A 19,409-nucleotide genomic window follows, 5' to 3' on the forward strand; every position below is an offset into this window, starting at 1 on the left:
AAGCCACGAGGTCAAATGCTGAAGAACTAGAAATTATCATTGACTTCCCAAATAGGAAGGTTTACATTGGTCGAGACTCGACACCGAATTTAAAGGTAAGGCGACGACATAATTGATGCAACAAGGAAGGTTAAGTGAAAAGAAAATAGATTATCAGATTCCCGGTAACGGAACCAATTTGTTTAACCAAAAAATAGAATTTCAGTCAAAGCTAGAATTTAGAAGAACACGGGTTACTGATAATCAAAAGAATATGCAAAGGAAAGTAATTTGGGGTAATTAGAGTATAATCAGGAGAAAAAACAAGTAAATCAAAGTATATTCCGATAATATCTCTTGTCCCTACAATTGATCAGATACCTCCCTTTTATAGGTATCTTGAAGATATGCGTTTTCCCCAAATCATAATGAGGCTATTATGAATAATTAAAGACATTGAATGCTACGTTACATAATCATTATAATCAATACAAACTCTCTAACGTATCTAGTATTTAATGCCTGTCAATTCTGTATCTGCGCTCTTTACTATGGTCAGATCCATTCCTTTTGATTCTTGGATATAAATGACTTAAACAGGTATGGTCACCCATGCCTCTTCCTTTGTCCTTGCTCGTTTCTATTGCTGCTCGTGCCTCTTGACTAATTATAATTCTTTGACTATTTGACCCGTGTCTCAACACGTCATCTTTATATAAATGTAATTTTTCCCAATACAAGCCAGTTTGGCAAAACTACAAAAATCAGCTTATTTTGAGAAGTGCTTTTTTTCAAAAGTGTTTTTCTCAAAAGTACTTTTGATAAGAAGCAGCTTGTGTTTGGCTAATTAGTTTGAAAAGCACTTCTGAACAACAATTAGTGTTGGCCAAGCTTTTAAAAACTACTTCTAAGTGTATTTTTCTCAAAAATGATTCTCAAAAAAGTGCTTTTGGAGAGAAGCTACTTTTTCAGCTTCTCCAAAACTGCTTCTGCTTCTCCTCAAAAACACTTTTTTCTTTCCAAAAACTTGGCCAAACACCTCAATTTTTGGTCAAAAAAATTTTTGACCAAAAAAAAGTACTTTTAACAAAAAAGAAGATTGGTCAAAGAGGCTATGAATATAATAGAGTTGTAGATAGACTTTTTCATAAGCCAATATATGCAGCAAGAAGTGATGAAATGGACGAACTTATGATTCATTAAAAATATCCTTATGCGAAAAGTCACGTTATCACGATAATTCTCCCCTTTTCAGTAATCTAACCAAAATCCTTATATTCATATAACCCTTCAAACTTATCCAAAAATTAGTAATTAGATAGAATAAATAGATGACTTCTAATCAATATGAAATACATAACTCAATATGAAATCTAACAACATATGCTCCATTTATCTTAAAAATATATATATATATATATATATATATATATATATATATATATATATATATATATATATATATATATATATATTCACCTCATAAAAGATAGATATATATTGGCTTACGAACGAAAGAATAAAGAGATTAAAGTATTCAAAGAACACTTGAGAAAGTAATCGTACACATTAAAATTAAGCATTCAGATTAACTATCATATCCCAAGTAAGGATCATGAATATATTCAGAAACTATAAAGAAAATATTATGTAAATTTTAAAATCTTCTATGAAAAAAATTATATTTAATGTTGATTTAAACTGATGATATTTTTCTCGATACCGTATCAAGCCAAATCGCAGGAATGTTGTTCTTCAAGTCGGCTTGAATCAATTATAATTTTCAATATTTTCCTTGAACACCCGTACCCTTAATAGTAATAAATAATAATGCAGGACAGCCCAAGGAATGCCAAATAAAACTGGAAACCAATCCTCTTTCCATACCCCAGAGGTCTGTTACCCAACGCTCACACGCGGTAGTTTAGGAGGCTATTTAGCGGTGCCTACATAGTCATGTGATTCAACGTGGTGCTTCTACTTTAAATTCTAGGTCACCTACCATTGTCTCTCTTTATTGCTAGCTATATTTTTTTTTCAAGAATAAATATTTAGCTGTTTGATTTTCAAATTCATGGCTTCTCTTACTTTTTAACATTTTCCTTTTTTGTGTGATTTGGGATGGGAACAACGAATATCTTAACGGTGATAGGGCAGGAGCTACCATAGGAGTGATCAATTGAATCGAGAAATTATAAGTACTCCCTTTCTCTGCGGAATGAATTAATAAGAAAAGTATATAAACTGACACAATGGGGGTATTGTATATATAAATCAAACATTATTTCTTGTGCATGTATGTTAAATCTTAAATATTTTTAGCGAAATTTTTAGCTTGTTCACGAAATTTAAATCATTCTTTAGTTTCGACTATTATATAAGAATGTTGCTTTTACCTATTTGGTTTCGGTCAAACTCTATCATCATAGACAAGCCTTTTGATGTGATTCGGAGTATTGGAGGAGCATAATGGCTTCAAGCGCCACATCAAAATGGGGATCTTGTGAATGAGTTGTTAGTTAATTAGCGCTTATATATAATTTTTCTCTTTATAATAAAATTACTAAAAAGGAGAAGATTATCCGCCATAACTATAGTTCCACTTTCACATTTTAACTTACGGTTACATAAGACAGTAACTTAAATAAATAAAAACAACAAAGAAGAACACATATTCGAAATTATTAATTCCCCAGAATACCCCTGAAATCTCCACCAATTCAATTCTTCACTTCCTCCTTCTCCACCTCCTCCTCCTCCTCCTCGAAAGCAGACACAGGATAAGCCCTAGAAAGTCCAGCAGGGGTAGCAAAGGTAATTTTCTTACACTCCGGGTCTTGAATTGAAATATCAGAAAGGGTAACCCAGATGAGAAGCTCCTTGCTTTTAACACCAGTGAGCTTCTTCATCCGACGATCCTGAACGATCGCCGTCACCTCAGTGTCGTACCAGACGAGCTTACCGATCTTCTTAAACTTGTGCTCTTTCGCCTTCTTCTGTTTCAGCCAAACGAAACCGGTTTCTTTGTTGCGGCCAACCTCTAAGATGTCATCTAAAGGGAGTAGACCATTTGGCATGTTGATTTCCTTTAGAAGTTCAAGCGATTTCTGCTTGCAAATCACTGGATCGGTGTACACTTCAGCATTTTCCCTTTGGTTTTCGATAACTAGCTGAGTCGCCATGTTTTCACCAGAAAAATGAAAGAGAATTGAATTCTTAGCGACTGAGAGTGTAATACTAATTGAGGGGTGGGGGCTGTGAGGAATTGGGGATGGATGGGGGTAATATTTATAGGGAAGATATGATATTAAATTACTGAATTGCCTTTGGACTATTTATTTGTTTATTTTTTGGATCTTGTGACAAGTATTTACGTAATTGAGTAATAAACTCTTAGAAATTTTATGAAATCAAGAAAGTCTTTAACTATACTACTCCATCCGTCTCATATTATGTGTCGTGTTTTTCTTTTATACGCTCCTTAAGAAATACTCTTTCCGTTCATTTTTAGGTGTTCACTTTGTACTTTTTACGCCCCTTAAAAAATAATAATTGTAGTATGTATTTTACCATATAACCCTTAATAATGATAGCATTTCAAAAAATCTTAGGAAATAATTTTGAAAATGAACAATTAATGACAATGGTAAAACAAGAAAAAAATTGTCTTTCTCTTGATTTAGTATAGTGGACAAATAAAAGTGAAAATGTATTCTTAGTATAGTGGATAAATAAAAGTGAACGGAGGGAGTGTTAATTAGGAAAGAGATTGGACTATTCTACTCTTATTTATGTCATAAGATATAATTTCTGTTCATTGAATATTTATTCTATTTATATATTATCTTCATTTTTAAAAATAATCATTACTTAGGGTAAAAAAAAATTTAATTTTATTATAATTTAAGATAATTATTTTTAATAATCACGATCGTTAATATGATACGGTTGGAAGAGTATACAGGTTACTACTTTTCTCGAGGAGTCTGTCCCGATTACCCGCTTACTTCATCTTCTTTTAAATTATATGACATTAAAGTAGTTGAAGTTAACCTTTTCAGGTCTTGTCGGTGTTGCCTCATATTTATAGATCGTGATGTGCTTTGAAATGGTCGTCTTATGTCCCCTTTCAATGAGAAACCCTGTTATCCAATACGTAGCTCTTTTTTCTCCTATTTTAATCCTCAAGCAGGTGAATTTTCAATTTTCCAAAAAGTATATTTCTTTATATCGACAATGATACATAAAAATTTCGACACACTAGCCTAACTCTCTTTAGTTTAGCGTCCACGACTAGAAGTGCAACATCTTTTTTTTGTTTCGAAACTTGTGCGATTTGTAGTATATTTTGGAGTAAATTTAACGAGTGGTCATTCAATTTATGTTCTTATACAAAAGTTATTTTTCTTTCTTTTATTACGTAAAAAATATTCAATTTTATGTTTATTACCCAAATTATTATTTTTTGTTATATAAAAATTATTTTACTTTACTTTATTTATTACAAAAGTCATATAAGCCAAATTTTATAATACTTTTATTTGAAAAGCCTATTATGTTCTTATATTTACTCTATTATTTGATTACCGTGGAGTTGTTATTAATATATATGGAGTAGTGTTTTCTTTTAGCAATTTCATGTTTAATAAATCATTACTCAAATTATTAGACTGTCCGAATCGAATGTGTCCCTAGACATAATGATATATTTATTGTTCTTGACAACAACCGAAAGTGTTATAGCTAAGGCCTACACATCGTTATGTACCACAAGATTTTAAGACATGAAGGAGGACGTTTGCAAGTTAAAGTAATATTTCTCCGTGTTTAATGTTTGCATAAAAATACTGAGGCCTCATTTGTTTGGGCTTAATGGAGGTCTGAATCTTAATTATTTAGATTTCAGATATTAAGTATTTTTTGTTTTTAACGCCTGAATCTTAATTATTCAGATCTTAATCATTAAGTGTGTTTATTTTTTTACTTCACAACCACTTATTGGGTCTGAATAGGTATGTATGATCAAGATCTATAACAGAAACTTAATTTCATTAAGATGCTATCACATATTCATTATTAACTGTCGACGCCGCCTACCATTATCAACTAGCACTATGCCACCACCAACACCATACTCAACCACCACCACCACCATACTCAACCACCACTACCACCACCATCCCCACCATCACCACCTCCACCTCCACCACCACCACTACCACGCCACTATCATCCTCAATCATAGCCGCTATTATTATCGACCATCACCACCTACTATCCCCACCACTCCGACTACCATATATCATTCTCACCCACAATCAACACTCATCCACCTCAACTACCACAACTGACCACCTCATCACCATCAACAACCACAGTCGGCCCATCATTATAACCTACCACCACCCACCCACCACCTTCCTCAGTCACAACTACTATCACCACCCACCATTATTAACTATCACCACCCACCATCACCATCCTTAATTATAATCGCCACCACTACCAATCAGTACTAGCTATAGCATGAACCACCATCATCAATCAAAACTACCACCAACCACCGTCTCTAGTCGGCATTCACATGTTAGCCATCACCACCAACAACTATTGTATTTTAGAAAACTATATATTTTATTGATAGAATATTAGATTGGTTAGTATTTCATTTGAATTTTATGTTTATTAATTTTCAAATAAAAATAAATTTTATACATTTAGATGTTAAAAATCAAACAGTCTTATTTATTTCTATTCAGATCTTAGTACACATCTTAATATATTCAGATGTGTATTCAGATTCAGATGTCTTAATCTTAATACACATCTTGATATTCAGATGTGTGTTCAAATTTAGACGTCTTAATCTTTGAAAAAACAAATGAGGCCTAAGTACAAGATATGCATATTTCTTATAAATATTTGTCACTTAATTATAATTAAATGACATGTATTTTAATTTTAATTTTTAATTTTATATTTGAATTATTTTATTTCGTGTAAATATTAATAGTAGCTTGTTTGGCCAAGCTTCTCCTAGTCCAAAATATATATTTTTTTCAAAGTTGAAGTGTTTGGCCAAGCGTTTAGAAGGAAAAAAAATATTTTTGAATAGAAGCAAAAGCAGTTTTGGATAATCGGGAAAAAACATCTTCTCCCCGAAAGCATTTTTTGAGAAGTACTTTCGAGTATATTTTTTAAATATTTGGTCAAACACTAATTGCTGCTCAGAAGTACTTTTCAAATTAATTTGTCAAATACAAACTGTTTCTCATTAAAAATACTTCTTAAAATAAATTGATTTTAAAAGCTTAGACAAACAATCAATAAATATTGTATCAGTATTTACCAATAATTGCATGCTTTAGAATCTGAAATTGCTTTGTGTGCTCTACCCCACTCTCCCCTTCCAAAAGTAAAAAGAAAAATGAAAACCGTTGGATTTTTGAAGAGGGAGGAGTAGGAGGTTGGGAGCAGGCTGGTGGAGAAGATTGATATTTATGGAACTTGCCCGCTTTTATTTGTCAATATTCAATAGTGATTTAATTATATTTTAGGTCTGCCAACCACTTACAAGTGAACATTTATTTAAGCATGTCACGTGGTCAACACGTGTTCCCCCAACACGATGCAATGAAGATGGAATTTGCTACTGAGAGGCCAAAAATACTTTTTTTCTCCAAAAAAAATCTTTTTAATAAATTTAAAATGTTTGGCCAATATAAAGAAATACTTTTGACCAGCAACAGAAGCAGTCTTTCTGTTTTTGGGAAGAAGCAGAAAATTCTAGCTTCTTCCAAGAAGCAAAAGCAGAAATGGAAAATTAATTTATTCAAGACAAAACTATCCTCACCATGCATTTATATTTTCCAAATTATCCCTTATTAATTTAAGTTTTTTTTTTTCATTTTTGTTTCTAGTTTTTATCATTCTTTTAGAATTAAAGATATCACATACATGAATCATATTGTAACCTTCTAAATTCTTTATTGACACTTTTTGTTTTTAATTTTTTTTATGTAATGTCTTGTAACTTTCCAAATTATCGTCTTCTTTTTTCACACTAAAGCAAATATCTACATACTTTTTGGATTATCAATTCTCTTCCTACAAATAATCATTTATAATTTCTTTTGTTATATGTTATTAGTTCCCGAATCTTTAAAACAGTTATCAAACTTAATTTGTGAAAATTACCTATAAATAGATAATAAATTCACAATTGCATCGTATAGTCTATTTATATATTATTAAAAGAAGAAGAAAAAACATCACACATTAAGCCAAGTGACAGTAGACCACTTGGCAATTTAGGACAAAGTTAGTAAGGTTAGGTAATACTAATTAGTTGAATTTAAATTTTAAAAAAACTTAAATTATACATTATGTGTTGTTAATAATTAGTTACTCTTTTTGAATCTGAATTTAAACATACTTAACTATTTATTTTTATATATTTAAAATTATTTTTATTTTACGCTCAATGCCATCTTTCAAGTTTGACACTCAGAATCATCTAGTTACAATTATCATGGCTATACATAATTCCATCCGATGATATTCTTCTACCGATAAGGAATTCAATTACTATTGTGAGCACGTGATTTTTGTTTCGCACGACAATCGCTCCAAAAAGAAATAAAAAATAATAATAATTGGCCCTGCTGCACAATTTTTGGATTTCTGTGCGGCACCTTGTTGATTTGTTTGTGACTTCGGCCCGTTTTTATTTATTTACTTTATTAAAACAAAATTTAAAAAATATGTGTCCTGCATAATTCGAACCGTAATCCGGTCGTTAAATAGAAAATCATGAATAGGCATCTTCGTCCGTGATTTTATTTTGTTTGACTTTACCTGTTTTGAAATATTTTAGTGTGTGTGCAAATAATTGTATTGAGTGTGTATTTAATTTTAATTTGATTTTTTGGCTTAGTTTTGTTTTAAAATAAATAAGAAAAAAAAAGAGAAAAAGAAATAAAAAAAAAAAAAAAAAGGACCCCTTCCCTTCCGGACTTGGGCCAATTTTAACAAAATTGGCCCAAACGAACAGCCCAAGACCCAGGCCTGCCCGGTCCAGACCACCTGATACCCAGGGTGTCCAAACGACGTCGTTTGAGTCGTGCCTGATCTGGGCCGTTGATCTCAAATTGATCAACGGCCAAGATCAATTCCCCATAACCCACCAATAAACCCGACCCGTCTCACCCGGACCGACCCCAACCCTCAACCCTCAAAACGACACCGTTTCATTTAAGACCATCAGATCCAAACCGTAGATCTAGATTGATCTAACGGTTGAGATCAACCCACCCACTAACTATATAAGCCTAGATCCTTACCCTGCCCCCCCTAGCCAACACCCCCGCCTTCGTCTTCACCAAACCCATCCCCTTCAAACCCTAGCCGCCCCTGCACACCTTCACCAGAAACCCGGCGGCCTGAACGCCGGTGACCTCCACCTGAACACCATAGAACCCCCATGCCATCCTGAACCTAAATCTACCAACCACACACTTCGAATCACCCCCCAGGTCCTCGAATCTTCATTTGAAGATTCGAGTCAAAACTCGATCTACACCAACCAACCCCAGCTTCATACCAGACACTCCCCGGACCCTCCTCGTGACCAAACCATACTTGGTTTGGTCCGAATCTAACCAGGGAAGCACGAATATTAGATCTGAGTTTTGAAACCACAAGGTCCCTCGTCACTGGTTCAAAACGGTTCAAACCAAAGAGATTAAGGTCTAATGGACCTTAATCGAAGTGTTTCTCATCTGAGAAACACTTCGATTAAAGTCCGTTCAGCCTTAAGAAAGGTCTGTCCAAATCCGGGTTCAAACTTTTAACTTTTCAAGTTTAAGGTGAGTCTGCTTTCTTTTCCTTTATTTGTTTTTAGCCCGTGTGATTTGTTTTAAAAGACTGTTCATATTTGTTTTAATTTTATCAACTTTTGTTTGTCCACTTTGTTTGAACCTCTGTGTTTGTCTGAATCCCTCCCCTCCTATTCTGATGAGGCATGTGTATTGGTTGTATTCCAAATTTGTACTGACTAACTAATTCCTCGAAGTACAATTCTGTTTTAATCAGTATAAGTCGAGTCATGTGTCCCACACTTCTGAATGTCTGATTTTTGGCTACGATTGTGTATGTTAATGCTAATATAGTCGAGTCGACATGAGTCGTCAATTAGTTTCAACTGTCTGAGCATAGTAAATCAACTTGCTTCTGTTGAACATTTGTTGAACCAATTAAAAACCAAATTTGTTTACTTATAGCTGTTGATTTGGATCAGTAATGTAAAAGGGATGTTTGGTTTAAATGCTGAATTGGAGGGCATGTGCACTCTTGCACAGCATGTGCATTGGTGCACCTCATGTGCATTGGTGCACAGCCTGTGGCCTGCATAAAGGTTTTTGTTTAATTTTAAAATGGTTCGACAGCATATGCTGTCAACATATCCTACTGCCCATACTTGCTTTTAGTTAAATAAAATGGAAAAGTTAAATCTACCAGGGAATGATGGGGTTTAATACTTAATTAACTAAAGTGGAACTGAAAAAAGGTTAAAGGCACATGGGAGGGTACTGGGATACTCTAAAAAAACAGGCTGTTAAAGGTTTAAGGAAGGCATATAAAAGGGGCAGGCATCTGACTGAGGAGGATATACAGAATTAGAGGCAGAGGGATTAGAAAAGAAACACACACACACTGTGAAGATAGAAAGAAAAGAGAGAGTTGACAGGAATAGAAAGAGAGCAAGAAAGAGAGAAAACAGATTAGGAAATCAGAAATTTGGTCTCGTTTGTCTGAACTTCATCTATTGTCAATACATTAGGCAGTGTTGCTTCTTCTAAAATTCAATCGAGATTATTGTTAGTATTTTGTGGCATTTGGTATATTCCGGAATTGGATTGTCTGGAGCATTGTTGCCATCACACTGTGTGCTATTTCGTTTGGCTGTTATTTTCCTTCAACTCTAGTTCCACATCGCATCAGAATCCTTTTCTTTTGTGCTGTTCTGATTGTTGTTGCTATTCTGCTCACTGTTGTTGTTGCCCTGTCCTGCTGCTACTTCTAGTCCTGCTTCTTTCTGCTGCTGATTTCCACATCTTCTTCTTCTTCTCCTTTGCATTTTCAGCATTTCCAGGTACACATTTCAAGTCTCATATAGATGTAATTAAAACAGTTGGAAAGCATGAAATGAAAAAAGGTTGAAGAAGTTCAAGTATTTGTTGTAGTATTCATAATACATTAGCAGGCCTGTGAAAGTTGATTTAGTTTATGATTCAACAGTTCGAAAGTATGTATTGATATTTGACTGAGTTTACCCTGTTGTATTTTAACTCTGTAGTTGTTTGTCAGTAGGGGCATGTATATTTCGACTTTATACAATACTGTTCTTGTTTCATTTAGTTTTTTTTTGTTTAGTTAAGACTAGTCCACATAAGTTTAGTTAAGTTCAACTCGAGAAGTGTTCGGATTAAGTGTTGTATTTCGTTTAGCTCGTACATGATTCCTTGCCAAACTAAAGTATTTTACTTTGCCAGTTATCCTTTAATCTAGTCCAAATAAGTTCAGTTTAGTTCAACTCAAGAAATGTTCGGATTAGGTATTGCATTTCATCAATCTCATATGTAGTCTTTTGTTCGACTGAAACGTCCTCGCAAGGCATGGCGTTTTACTTTATAAGTAGTTAATCAGAAACTGACAAAAATCCGGATTAGGCAAAAGCCTATAATTGAATTAGCATGTACCTTTTCTTCTAGTTTTAAAGACAAATGCATTAGAAATGTAGCCATTTTAGGATATCCTTTTCTAAAATAGAGATGAGCCTCGCCAAATAAAGATGCAAAATTGCGGGGCCCTCAATAAATAACCATGATAATTATTTAGAATTCAAGATAGGCCATTTAATAAATTTCATGGCCTTCTACAAAGATAATAACGCGTTAGACTCTGTTGGCGCGGCTTAATTAAATCACATTCTTAAATTCGGGTGCACATTGATGTGACCCAAATCCGAATCTCAACGAAGTCCAAATGTGTCGACGATCACGGGTGCATTGATTGTGACGTGGTTCGAGATGCATTTTCACGACGTTGCAATTCTATAAAAAATAAGTAATAATAATAAAGCGGTTTAAACTTAATAAAAGCACGTAAGTCATAACATGTATTTAAATCAGATATTTAGCCATTATAACAATTTAAGCGACCGTGCTAGAACCACGGGATTCGAGGGTGCCTAACACCTTCCCTCGGGTCAACAGAATTCCTTACTTAGAATTTCTGGTTCGCAGACTTCATTCGGAAAAGTCGAAAATTTCCTCGATTTGGGATTCAAGATAAACCGGTGACTTGGGACACCAAAAGCCAAACCTTTCCCAAGTGGCGACTCTGAATTAAATAAATAATCCCATTTCGAATATTGTCACTTAAATTGGAAAAACTCCGCCCGCGCATCTAACCCCTCGGGGCCGGGCGCGCAAAAAGGAGGTGTGACAACTATGCTAATGAAATATTACTTCAGAGATTGAGGAAGGAGTTGGCCTTCTGATATTCCTTTAGAAATGCAAGGCAAGTCTTCTACTAATATGGAGGCGTTGTGTGATAGACGTAAAGACGAAATTGTTGAGAAATATTATCATGTGTGAGTGACTTTGCTTATTATTTCATGGTAGATTATCAATATATAGTAATTTGTGGAATAGACTTCTAATTCAAATTGAATGATGTATTTTGATTATTCAAATCATCATGTAACAATAAGTAATTATACTATATAATAATATATGCTTTGGTATAACTATATATGTAAAATTAATTTAAATCTTTAATATATTTGTTTACTTTATGTTTTATATTAAATAAAATAAAAAATAATAAAAGTCTCTTATGATAAATATTTGAGTTCATTTTTCTCTTTAAGAGAATTATAAGACCTTGGTAATATCTTTTTTGGTAATTTGACGCTCAAAAGTACTTTTAGAAAGATTGGCCAAACACAAATTGTTTATCAAATATTGCAAAAAGTACTTCTTAAATGAATTGGCCAAACATAAACTATTTTATTAAAAGTACTTTTGAAAAAAAATACTTTTCAAAATAAGCAGATTTTTACAGCTTGGCCAAATGGGATGTCAGTCTGTCAAGCGCAACAACGAAAGTAATTAAAAACAGTGGGGTAAAAGCTTATAAAAGTAATTCTGTAACTTTGAAATAACAGGGACAATATACCTTTTGAAATTTATGATATTATAGTATTTGAAATTTTCAAGGTTATAATATTAATATTGTAACATTTTAATCCTTTTTCTAATCCAACAACTACAGAAAGCCACACAATTGTTGGACAGTTCACATGTTTGCTTCATGATATGGGTGCGAATGTAAAATTTATTTTAGTTAAAAATAATAGCATTCTCAAGATTAATTCTTTTCATGGAAAAATGCTGTACGTAGTTCCACTATCTAAATGTTTCTTCGCATCGAATTGACAGTTTACTCCCATAATTCAATCTATATGAAAATTGTTATGCTCTGTGCATATATAACGTGAAGAAAACTATTTAATAAATTATTCAAATTTCTTCAATTAGAGACAAACACGTTTTATATGTGAATATTTCAGATGCTGAAGCTGAACCTTTAGAGAAAGAACGAAAATACATTTACTTTTGGTTTCGCATAAGTATTCTTTACCAAAAATATAAATTCGTTGCTTTATGGTATAGCTTCTTGAAGTAATAGTTATTCTCAAATCTAAAATTTTACTTAAAGTGAAAGTTTATTGCCGATAACTCTATTTTCCTTTAAAGAAAAAGTGGAGAGTGTATTCTGAAACTTTTTTTCCGTATTAAAACGCATTATTTCTTTTTTGCTCATTACTTCACTCATTCGAGTAAGTGGGCGAGCCAAGTATCTATTTCACTCGTTTTTTTTCTTCTTTAATCAAATTGGAATATATATAGAATTTGCTTATCAGTTTCTAACTCCAAGAATTCAAAAGTATTCAAGAGTTTCTCCCTATCATTGGAGTAGGTACGTTTTCCTTTTCGCCTAATCCGGCAAGAAACATTAAGGAGCAGTAAAACAACTTAGATTCAGTCGTTCTCTACCTATCATCAGTTTTTTTGTTTAAAAAAAAACGACGGGACGGGAGTATACTACGAGCCCGTTTGGACATAATAAAATTTTTCCTCTTTTTCTGGATTTTTTTTTTTCGAAATCAATATTTGTTCATAAAATTTTCAATTTTCACTTGAAGATGCATTTTGGAACCTTGTAAACGACGGGATGGGAGTACCCAATAATTTTGATTCAAATTTTGTATTTATTTTTTAAAAATTCATTAATTATGTACAAATATTAATTTAAAATCCATAAATTAAAAAAATTAAAATTCGAACCCATAAATTTGAAATTATAGCTTCGCACACGGGTAGCTGTCTATTTATTTTTGTAGTAGTTACAACAATTGCCCTGAAGTAATGTGGCTAGGAATGATGTCAAACACATATCTGTTCTATTCAAGATAATCTGGTTTGCTAGTGAACCTTTTTGCTAGGTGACCAAATTAATTGAAATACCAAATCATTAATATAGTAGAAGTTTATGCTGTTGGACTTTAAGTCATTGAGCTTTAAAGTAAAAGAAGTGTGAATTGAAAATGGAGGGAAATAAAATGGAGGGAAAATGAAAATTTGAAGAAGTGAACTTTTGTCTTGCACTTTGTCCCTCATTGGTGAGGGACAATCACATTTATGTGCTTATATATAGATTCACTTCTTAAAGCTCTTAAAAGGAGTTGAAGAGAATGAACCCTCACGCCGTCGTCGCTCGCTCGGCTTCGGCTTCGTCAAATGACCGATAAGATTATTTTTTGGACAAAATTTATTTAATTATTTAATAATTAATTAAATGCCAAATCACTGCTGAAACTACGCCAGAACCCTGCTGAAAGTTCAGAGGGCCTCGCTGGCCGCGGTTCTGCCGCGACCGCGGTAGAATCGCGACAGTCAGATTCAGAGAGCCTCTCTAGCCGCGGTTCTGCCGCGATCGCGGTAGAACCGCGGCAGGTCGCGTATTTTCTGAAAAAGCACCTTTCCAGACACCTCTTCTGATATTTGCCTATAAATTCTGAGGCAAGGCTGCATCTTCTTGACACGAAAAACACTCCAGAACTTCTTTCTTTCTGAATATACTTCATCCTAATTCGCAGTCTCTCTCTCAAATTCGTAAGTGTGATTTTGCTCCGTTCTTTGAGTTCGTTGGTATCCTGCAGTTTGTATTGCCACTGTTGCAGGAAAGTTTATTCCGTTTTATCCTGGGAGGATTTAATCCATTACCTTGGCAACGTGTGAGGGGGTTAAAATTCCTTAAGAACGCACAAGAAAAATTGTGGACTCGGAATATTTCCGATTCTTTACTATTTTATACATTTCTTTATTCTTCTAACAGTTTCTGATTTTTGTTTTAACACAGTTACGCTCACAAGCTTAAGGAATTTTCTTTTACTAACATTTATATGTTGATTATTAAACTGTTTTCTATATACTTTGTTGGAGACTAAAGCCTTGTTGCTTTCTACTCCTATAATTATTTCTGTCCGGTTTAAAGTACATAAAAACTTTGTCGGAATAATAAACGTACGGATTTGAAGTATATAAAAACTTCACCATTGTTACGTGTTCTATGTTTGGTTTGGTATTCAGTTTGAATATATCAAAACTTCACTGATTTAACAAGTTCTGTATTGTTTTCAACTTTACAGAAATATGACGAATGAAAACCAAACTAATGGAAGTGTTGCGGGAACGGGTGCTACTGTTACGAGTGTTGCTGCCTCATCAAGCCGTTCTACTCCTGCTCATGCTATGGCACCGTCAGAAAAACCCGGAAAGTTTTCCGGTATTGACTTCAAACGCTGGCAAATGAAGATGCTCTTCTATCTTACTACGTTGAGTTTGCAACGTTTCATCAAGGAGGATCCTCCGGTCATGGCTGAGAATATTCCGGATGATGAACGACTTGTTGTAACTGAAGCATGGAAACATTTTGATTTCTTGTGCAAAAACTACATATTGAGTTGTTTGGAAGATGACTTGTACAATGTCTATAATGTCATGGAAACTTCAAAAGCGTTATGGAATGCACTTGAGAAGAAGTACAAGACTGAGGATGCTGGACTTAAGAAGTTCGTGGCTCCAAGGTTTTTGGATTTCAAGATGATTGACACTAGGCCAGTCATAACCCAAGTCCAAGAATTACAAGTCATTGTGCATGACCTCCTTGCTGAAAGTATTACCCGAGTCAATAATTTTATTAATAAGATTTATCTTATTACTAATTATGAGATTGTTATTGAAGGTATGGTCATAAATGAGGCCTTTCAAGTCGTTGCTTTCATTGAAAAGTTACCTCTGTTGTGGAAGGATTTTAAGAACTATCTTAAACACAAGCGGAAGGAGATGACACTAGAAGACTTGATTGTTCGTTTGAGGATAGAAGAAGACAACAAAAATGCTGAAAAGAAGTAACGTGGAAACTCGACAATAATGGGAGAAAACGTTGTTGAGGAGGCGCCACAAAATAAGAAGAGGAAGAAGGCTTCCGGACAAAAGAATTACCCAAGCAAGAAAAAGTTCAAGGGTAATTGCCACAACTGTGGAAGATCTGGGCATAAGGCCGTGGATTGTCGTGCGCCCAAGAATGATAAGAAGAAAAAGAATCAAGCTAACATGGTTGAAGATGAAACGGAGGACTTATGTGCCATGTTGTCTGAATGCAATTTGGTAGGAAATCCAAAAGAATGGTGGATAGATTCTGGAGCCACCCGCCATGTTTGTGCTAACAAGGAGTTATTTTCTTCTTATGCCCCCGCAGGTCCCAACGAGACAATCTTCATGGGAAATTCATCTACGGCCAAAATTGAAGGAGTTGGCAAGATTGCGTTGAAGATGACGTCGGGAAAAATAGTGACTCTAAATCAAGTCCTCCATGTTCCAGAAATTCGCAAGAATCTTGTGTCTACCTCACTTCTTGTCAAGAATGGATTCAAATGTATTTTTGTTTCTAATAGTGTTGTACTTAGTAAGAACGATGTATATGTAGGAAAAGGTTACCTAAATGAGGGCCTTTTTAAGCTAAATGTAATAGCAGTTCCTATCAATAAAGTGAATGTTTCTTCTTACTTACTTGAGTCAAACACTTTATGGCATTCGCGTTTAGGTCACGTAAACTTCAAAACATTGCGGAAGATGATAAATCTAGAAGTATTGCCAAAATTTGATTGCATTAATTCCAAATGTCAAATATGTGTGGAATCAAAGTATGCTAAGCATCCTTATAAGTCCGTTGAAAGGAATTCAAGTCCTTTAGACTTAATTCACACAGATATTTGCGACATGAAGTCAACACCATCTCGCGGTGGGAAAAAGTATTTTATTACTTTTATTGACGATAGCACGAGATACTGCTATGTTTATTTACTTAATAGTAAAGATGAGGCAATTGATGCTTTCAAGCAATACAAGAATGAAGTTGAAACGCAACTAAACAAAAAGATCAAAATGATAAGAAGTGATAAGGGTGGCGAATATGAATATCCTTTTGAAGAAATTTGTTTGGAAAATGGCATTATTCACCAAACAACTTCCCCTTACTCTCCACAATCTAATGGAATTGCGGAGAGGAAGAATCGAACATTGAAGGAGATGATGAATGCATTGCTAATAAGTTCTGGCTTACCACAGAACTTGTGGGGGGAAGCTATACTTACAGCTAACCAGATAATCAACCGTATACCTCATAGTAAAACACAGTCCATTCCTTATGAAAAGTGGAAAGGAAGGAAGCCTAGCTTGAAATACTTCAAAGTGTGGGGGTGTTTAGCTAAGGTACAAGTTCCTAAACCTAAAAGGGTTAAGATAGGTCCAAAAACGGTTGATTGTGTGTTTATTGGATATGTAACCAATAGCAAGGCATATCGTTTTCTGGTTCATAAATCAGAAAATCCTGAGATTCACATTAATACGATAATAGAATCAGATAATGCTGAATTCTTTGAAACTATTTATCCGTATAAAAAGGAAAGTGAAGTGACCTGCCAAAAGTCAAAACGACCTCGGGAGGAAATAACAGATGGTATGCCTAATGAAGAAAATCCAAGAAGAAGTAAACGTCAAAGGATATCTACTTCATTCGGTCCAGATTTTCTGACTTTTCTGTTAGAAAATGAACCTCGTACCTTCAAGGAAGCAATGTCTTCCTCAGAAGCACAATATTGGAAAGAAGCTGTCAATAGTGAAATAGAATCCATATTGAGCAACCATACTTGGGAATTGGTTGATCTTCCTCCGGGTAACAAAACGTTGGGTTCTAAATGGATTTTCAAGAAGAAAATGAAAGACGATGGTACTATTGACAAATACAAGGCAAGACTTGTTGTCAAAGGATTTAGACAACGAGAAGGTCTTGACTATTTTGACACATACTCGCCGGTAACAAGAATTACATCTATTCGGATGCTAATAGCGTTAGCCGCCTTGTATGGTCTTCAAATCCATCAAATGGATGTAAAAACAGCCTTCTTAAATGGTGATCTTGAGGAAGAAATTTACATGAACCAACCTGAAGGGTTTGTGGTTCCGGGAAAAGAAAAGAAGGTGTGTAGACTTGTTAAGTCTCTTTATGGACTAAAACAAGCACCCAAACAATGGCATGCGAAATTTGACCAAACAATGTTGTCAAATGGTTTTAAGATTAATGAATGTGATAAGTGTGTTTACATTAAGAACGTTCAAAATCATGTAGTCATTGTTTGCTTATATGTTGATGATATGCTAATAATGAGCAAAGACATTGCCGACATTCAAGCTACTAAGCGTATGCTTGCTAGTAAGTTTGATATGAAAGACTTAGGAGTTGCCGATGTAATTCTAGGAATTAAAATCCAGAGGACTCCTCAAGGTCTAGCTTTGTCTCAATCACATTACGTGAAAATGGTACTTGAAAAATTCAAACACTTGGAATTTAGAAGTGCAAGGACTCCAATTGACTTAAACCATCATCTTATGAAGAATAAAGGCGAAAGTACGTCTCAATTGGAGTATGCTCGTGTGTTGGGAAGTCTAATGTACATCATGAACTGTACACGACCCGATATAGCTTGTGCAATAAGTAAACTTAGTCGATTCACAAGTAATCCCAACAAGCATCACTGGGTGGCTATGAAACGAGTTCTGGGATATTTGGAGTATACCCAAGACTACGCTTTGCACTACAATAAATATCCTGCTGTTGTTGAAGGATATAGTGATGCTAATTGGATAACCGGCTCATCAGAAACAAAGTCCACAAGTAGATATGTGTTTACTGTTGGTGGATGAGCAGTATCTTGGAAGTCTTCCAAACAGACATGTATCGCTCGCTCTACAATGGAATCAGAGTTTATAGCATTGGATAAAGCCGGTGAAGAAGCTGAATGGCTTCGGAATTTTTTAGAAGACATTCCGTTCTGGCCAAAACCTTTGGCTCCTATTTGCATACATTGCGATAGTGAGGCTGCAATAGGACGGGCAGGGAGCGTTATGTATAACGGAAAGTCTCGTCATATACGACGAAGACATAATACCGTTAGACAACTACTTTCTAGTGGAATTATCACTATTGATTATGTAAGATCAAAGGATAATGTTGCGGATCCACTTACAAAAGGCTTAACTAGAGAGGGAGTTGAGAAATCATCTAAGGGAATGGGACTATGGCCAAGGACAAGTCAACATGGCGGTAACTCTACCTAGAATTTTGGATGTTCCGAGATCTAGGTTCAAGGAGCTCAAAAAAAGTTGTGATTGACCGGTTCAACATTGTGAAAACAAAATCTTTGGTCCATTCTCGTGATGAAGACAATGTTCAGTAACAAGGATAGAACTTTACACGTTCTTTAATGATTACCAAAGTTTGATGAGGTATCTATCAAATAGTGTCAATCTAAAGGATTACACGTTTAGGAATCACCTACGTAAGTGTGAAGTGTAAGCCGCTTCAAGGAGAATTCTGTAAGGCCAATTCTCTACGCACTTATGAGACCAGGCGGTGTTCATGGCTAAAACGAACACAACAATGAGAACCAAAAGACGGTTAAGGGTTGGTTGTGTGACATATGGCTGTCTAGGTATACACTAAAGTTCGACGGTTCAAAGATATCAAATCTACCGATTGACCGAGTATATCCGACATATGTTCACTACGGAAAGTTCAAAGGGAAACCTACTTATCCAGATGCAATTAATCCTTACTTGCAAAATCACATAGCTTTCATCTATGATCTTTCTTGATACAGCCATTCCCATTCATGTGGGGGATTGTTGGACTTTAAGCCATTGGGCTTTAAAGTAGAAGAAGTGTGAATTGGAAATGGA

The 19,409-nt window shown here is 34.6% G+C and overlaps 1 protein-coding gene across 1 annotated transcript; it reads right to left on the reverse strand.

Annotated features, from left to right (window-relative positions):
- Nucleotides 1-2,557: 2,557 nt before the first annotated feature.
- On the reverse strand, nt 2,558-3,280 carry LOC104229222 (uncharacterized). Its single transcript, XM_009781821.2, has one exon. It carries the CDS (start codon nt 3,159-3,161, stop codon nt 2,700-2,702), a length of 462 nt encoding a protein of 153 aa, XP_009780123.1. The 5' UTR covers nt 3,162-3,280; the 3' UTR covers nt 2,558-2,699.
- Between the last annotated feature and the right edge of the window lie 16,129 nt (nt 3,281-19,409).

The sequence above is a fragment of the Nicotiana sylvestris genome, chromosome 2 (assembly GCF_000393655.2).
Source record: "Nicotiana sylvestris chromosome 2, ASM39365v2, whole genome shotgun sequence".
NCBI classification, from domain to species: Eukaryota; Viridiplantae; Streptophyta; class Magnoliopsida; order Solanales; family Solanaceae; genus Nicotiana; species Nicotiana sylvestris.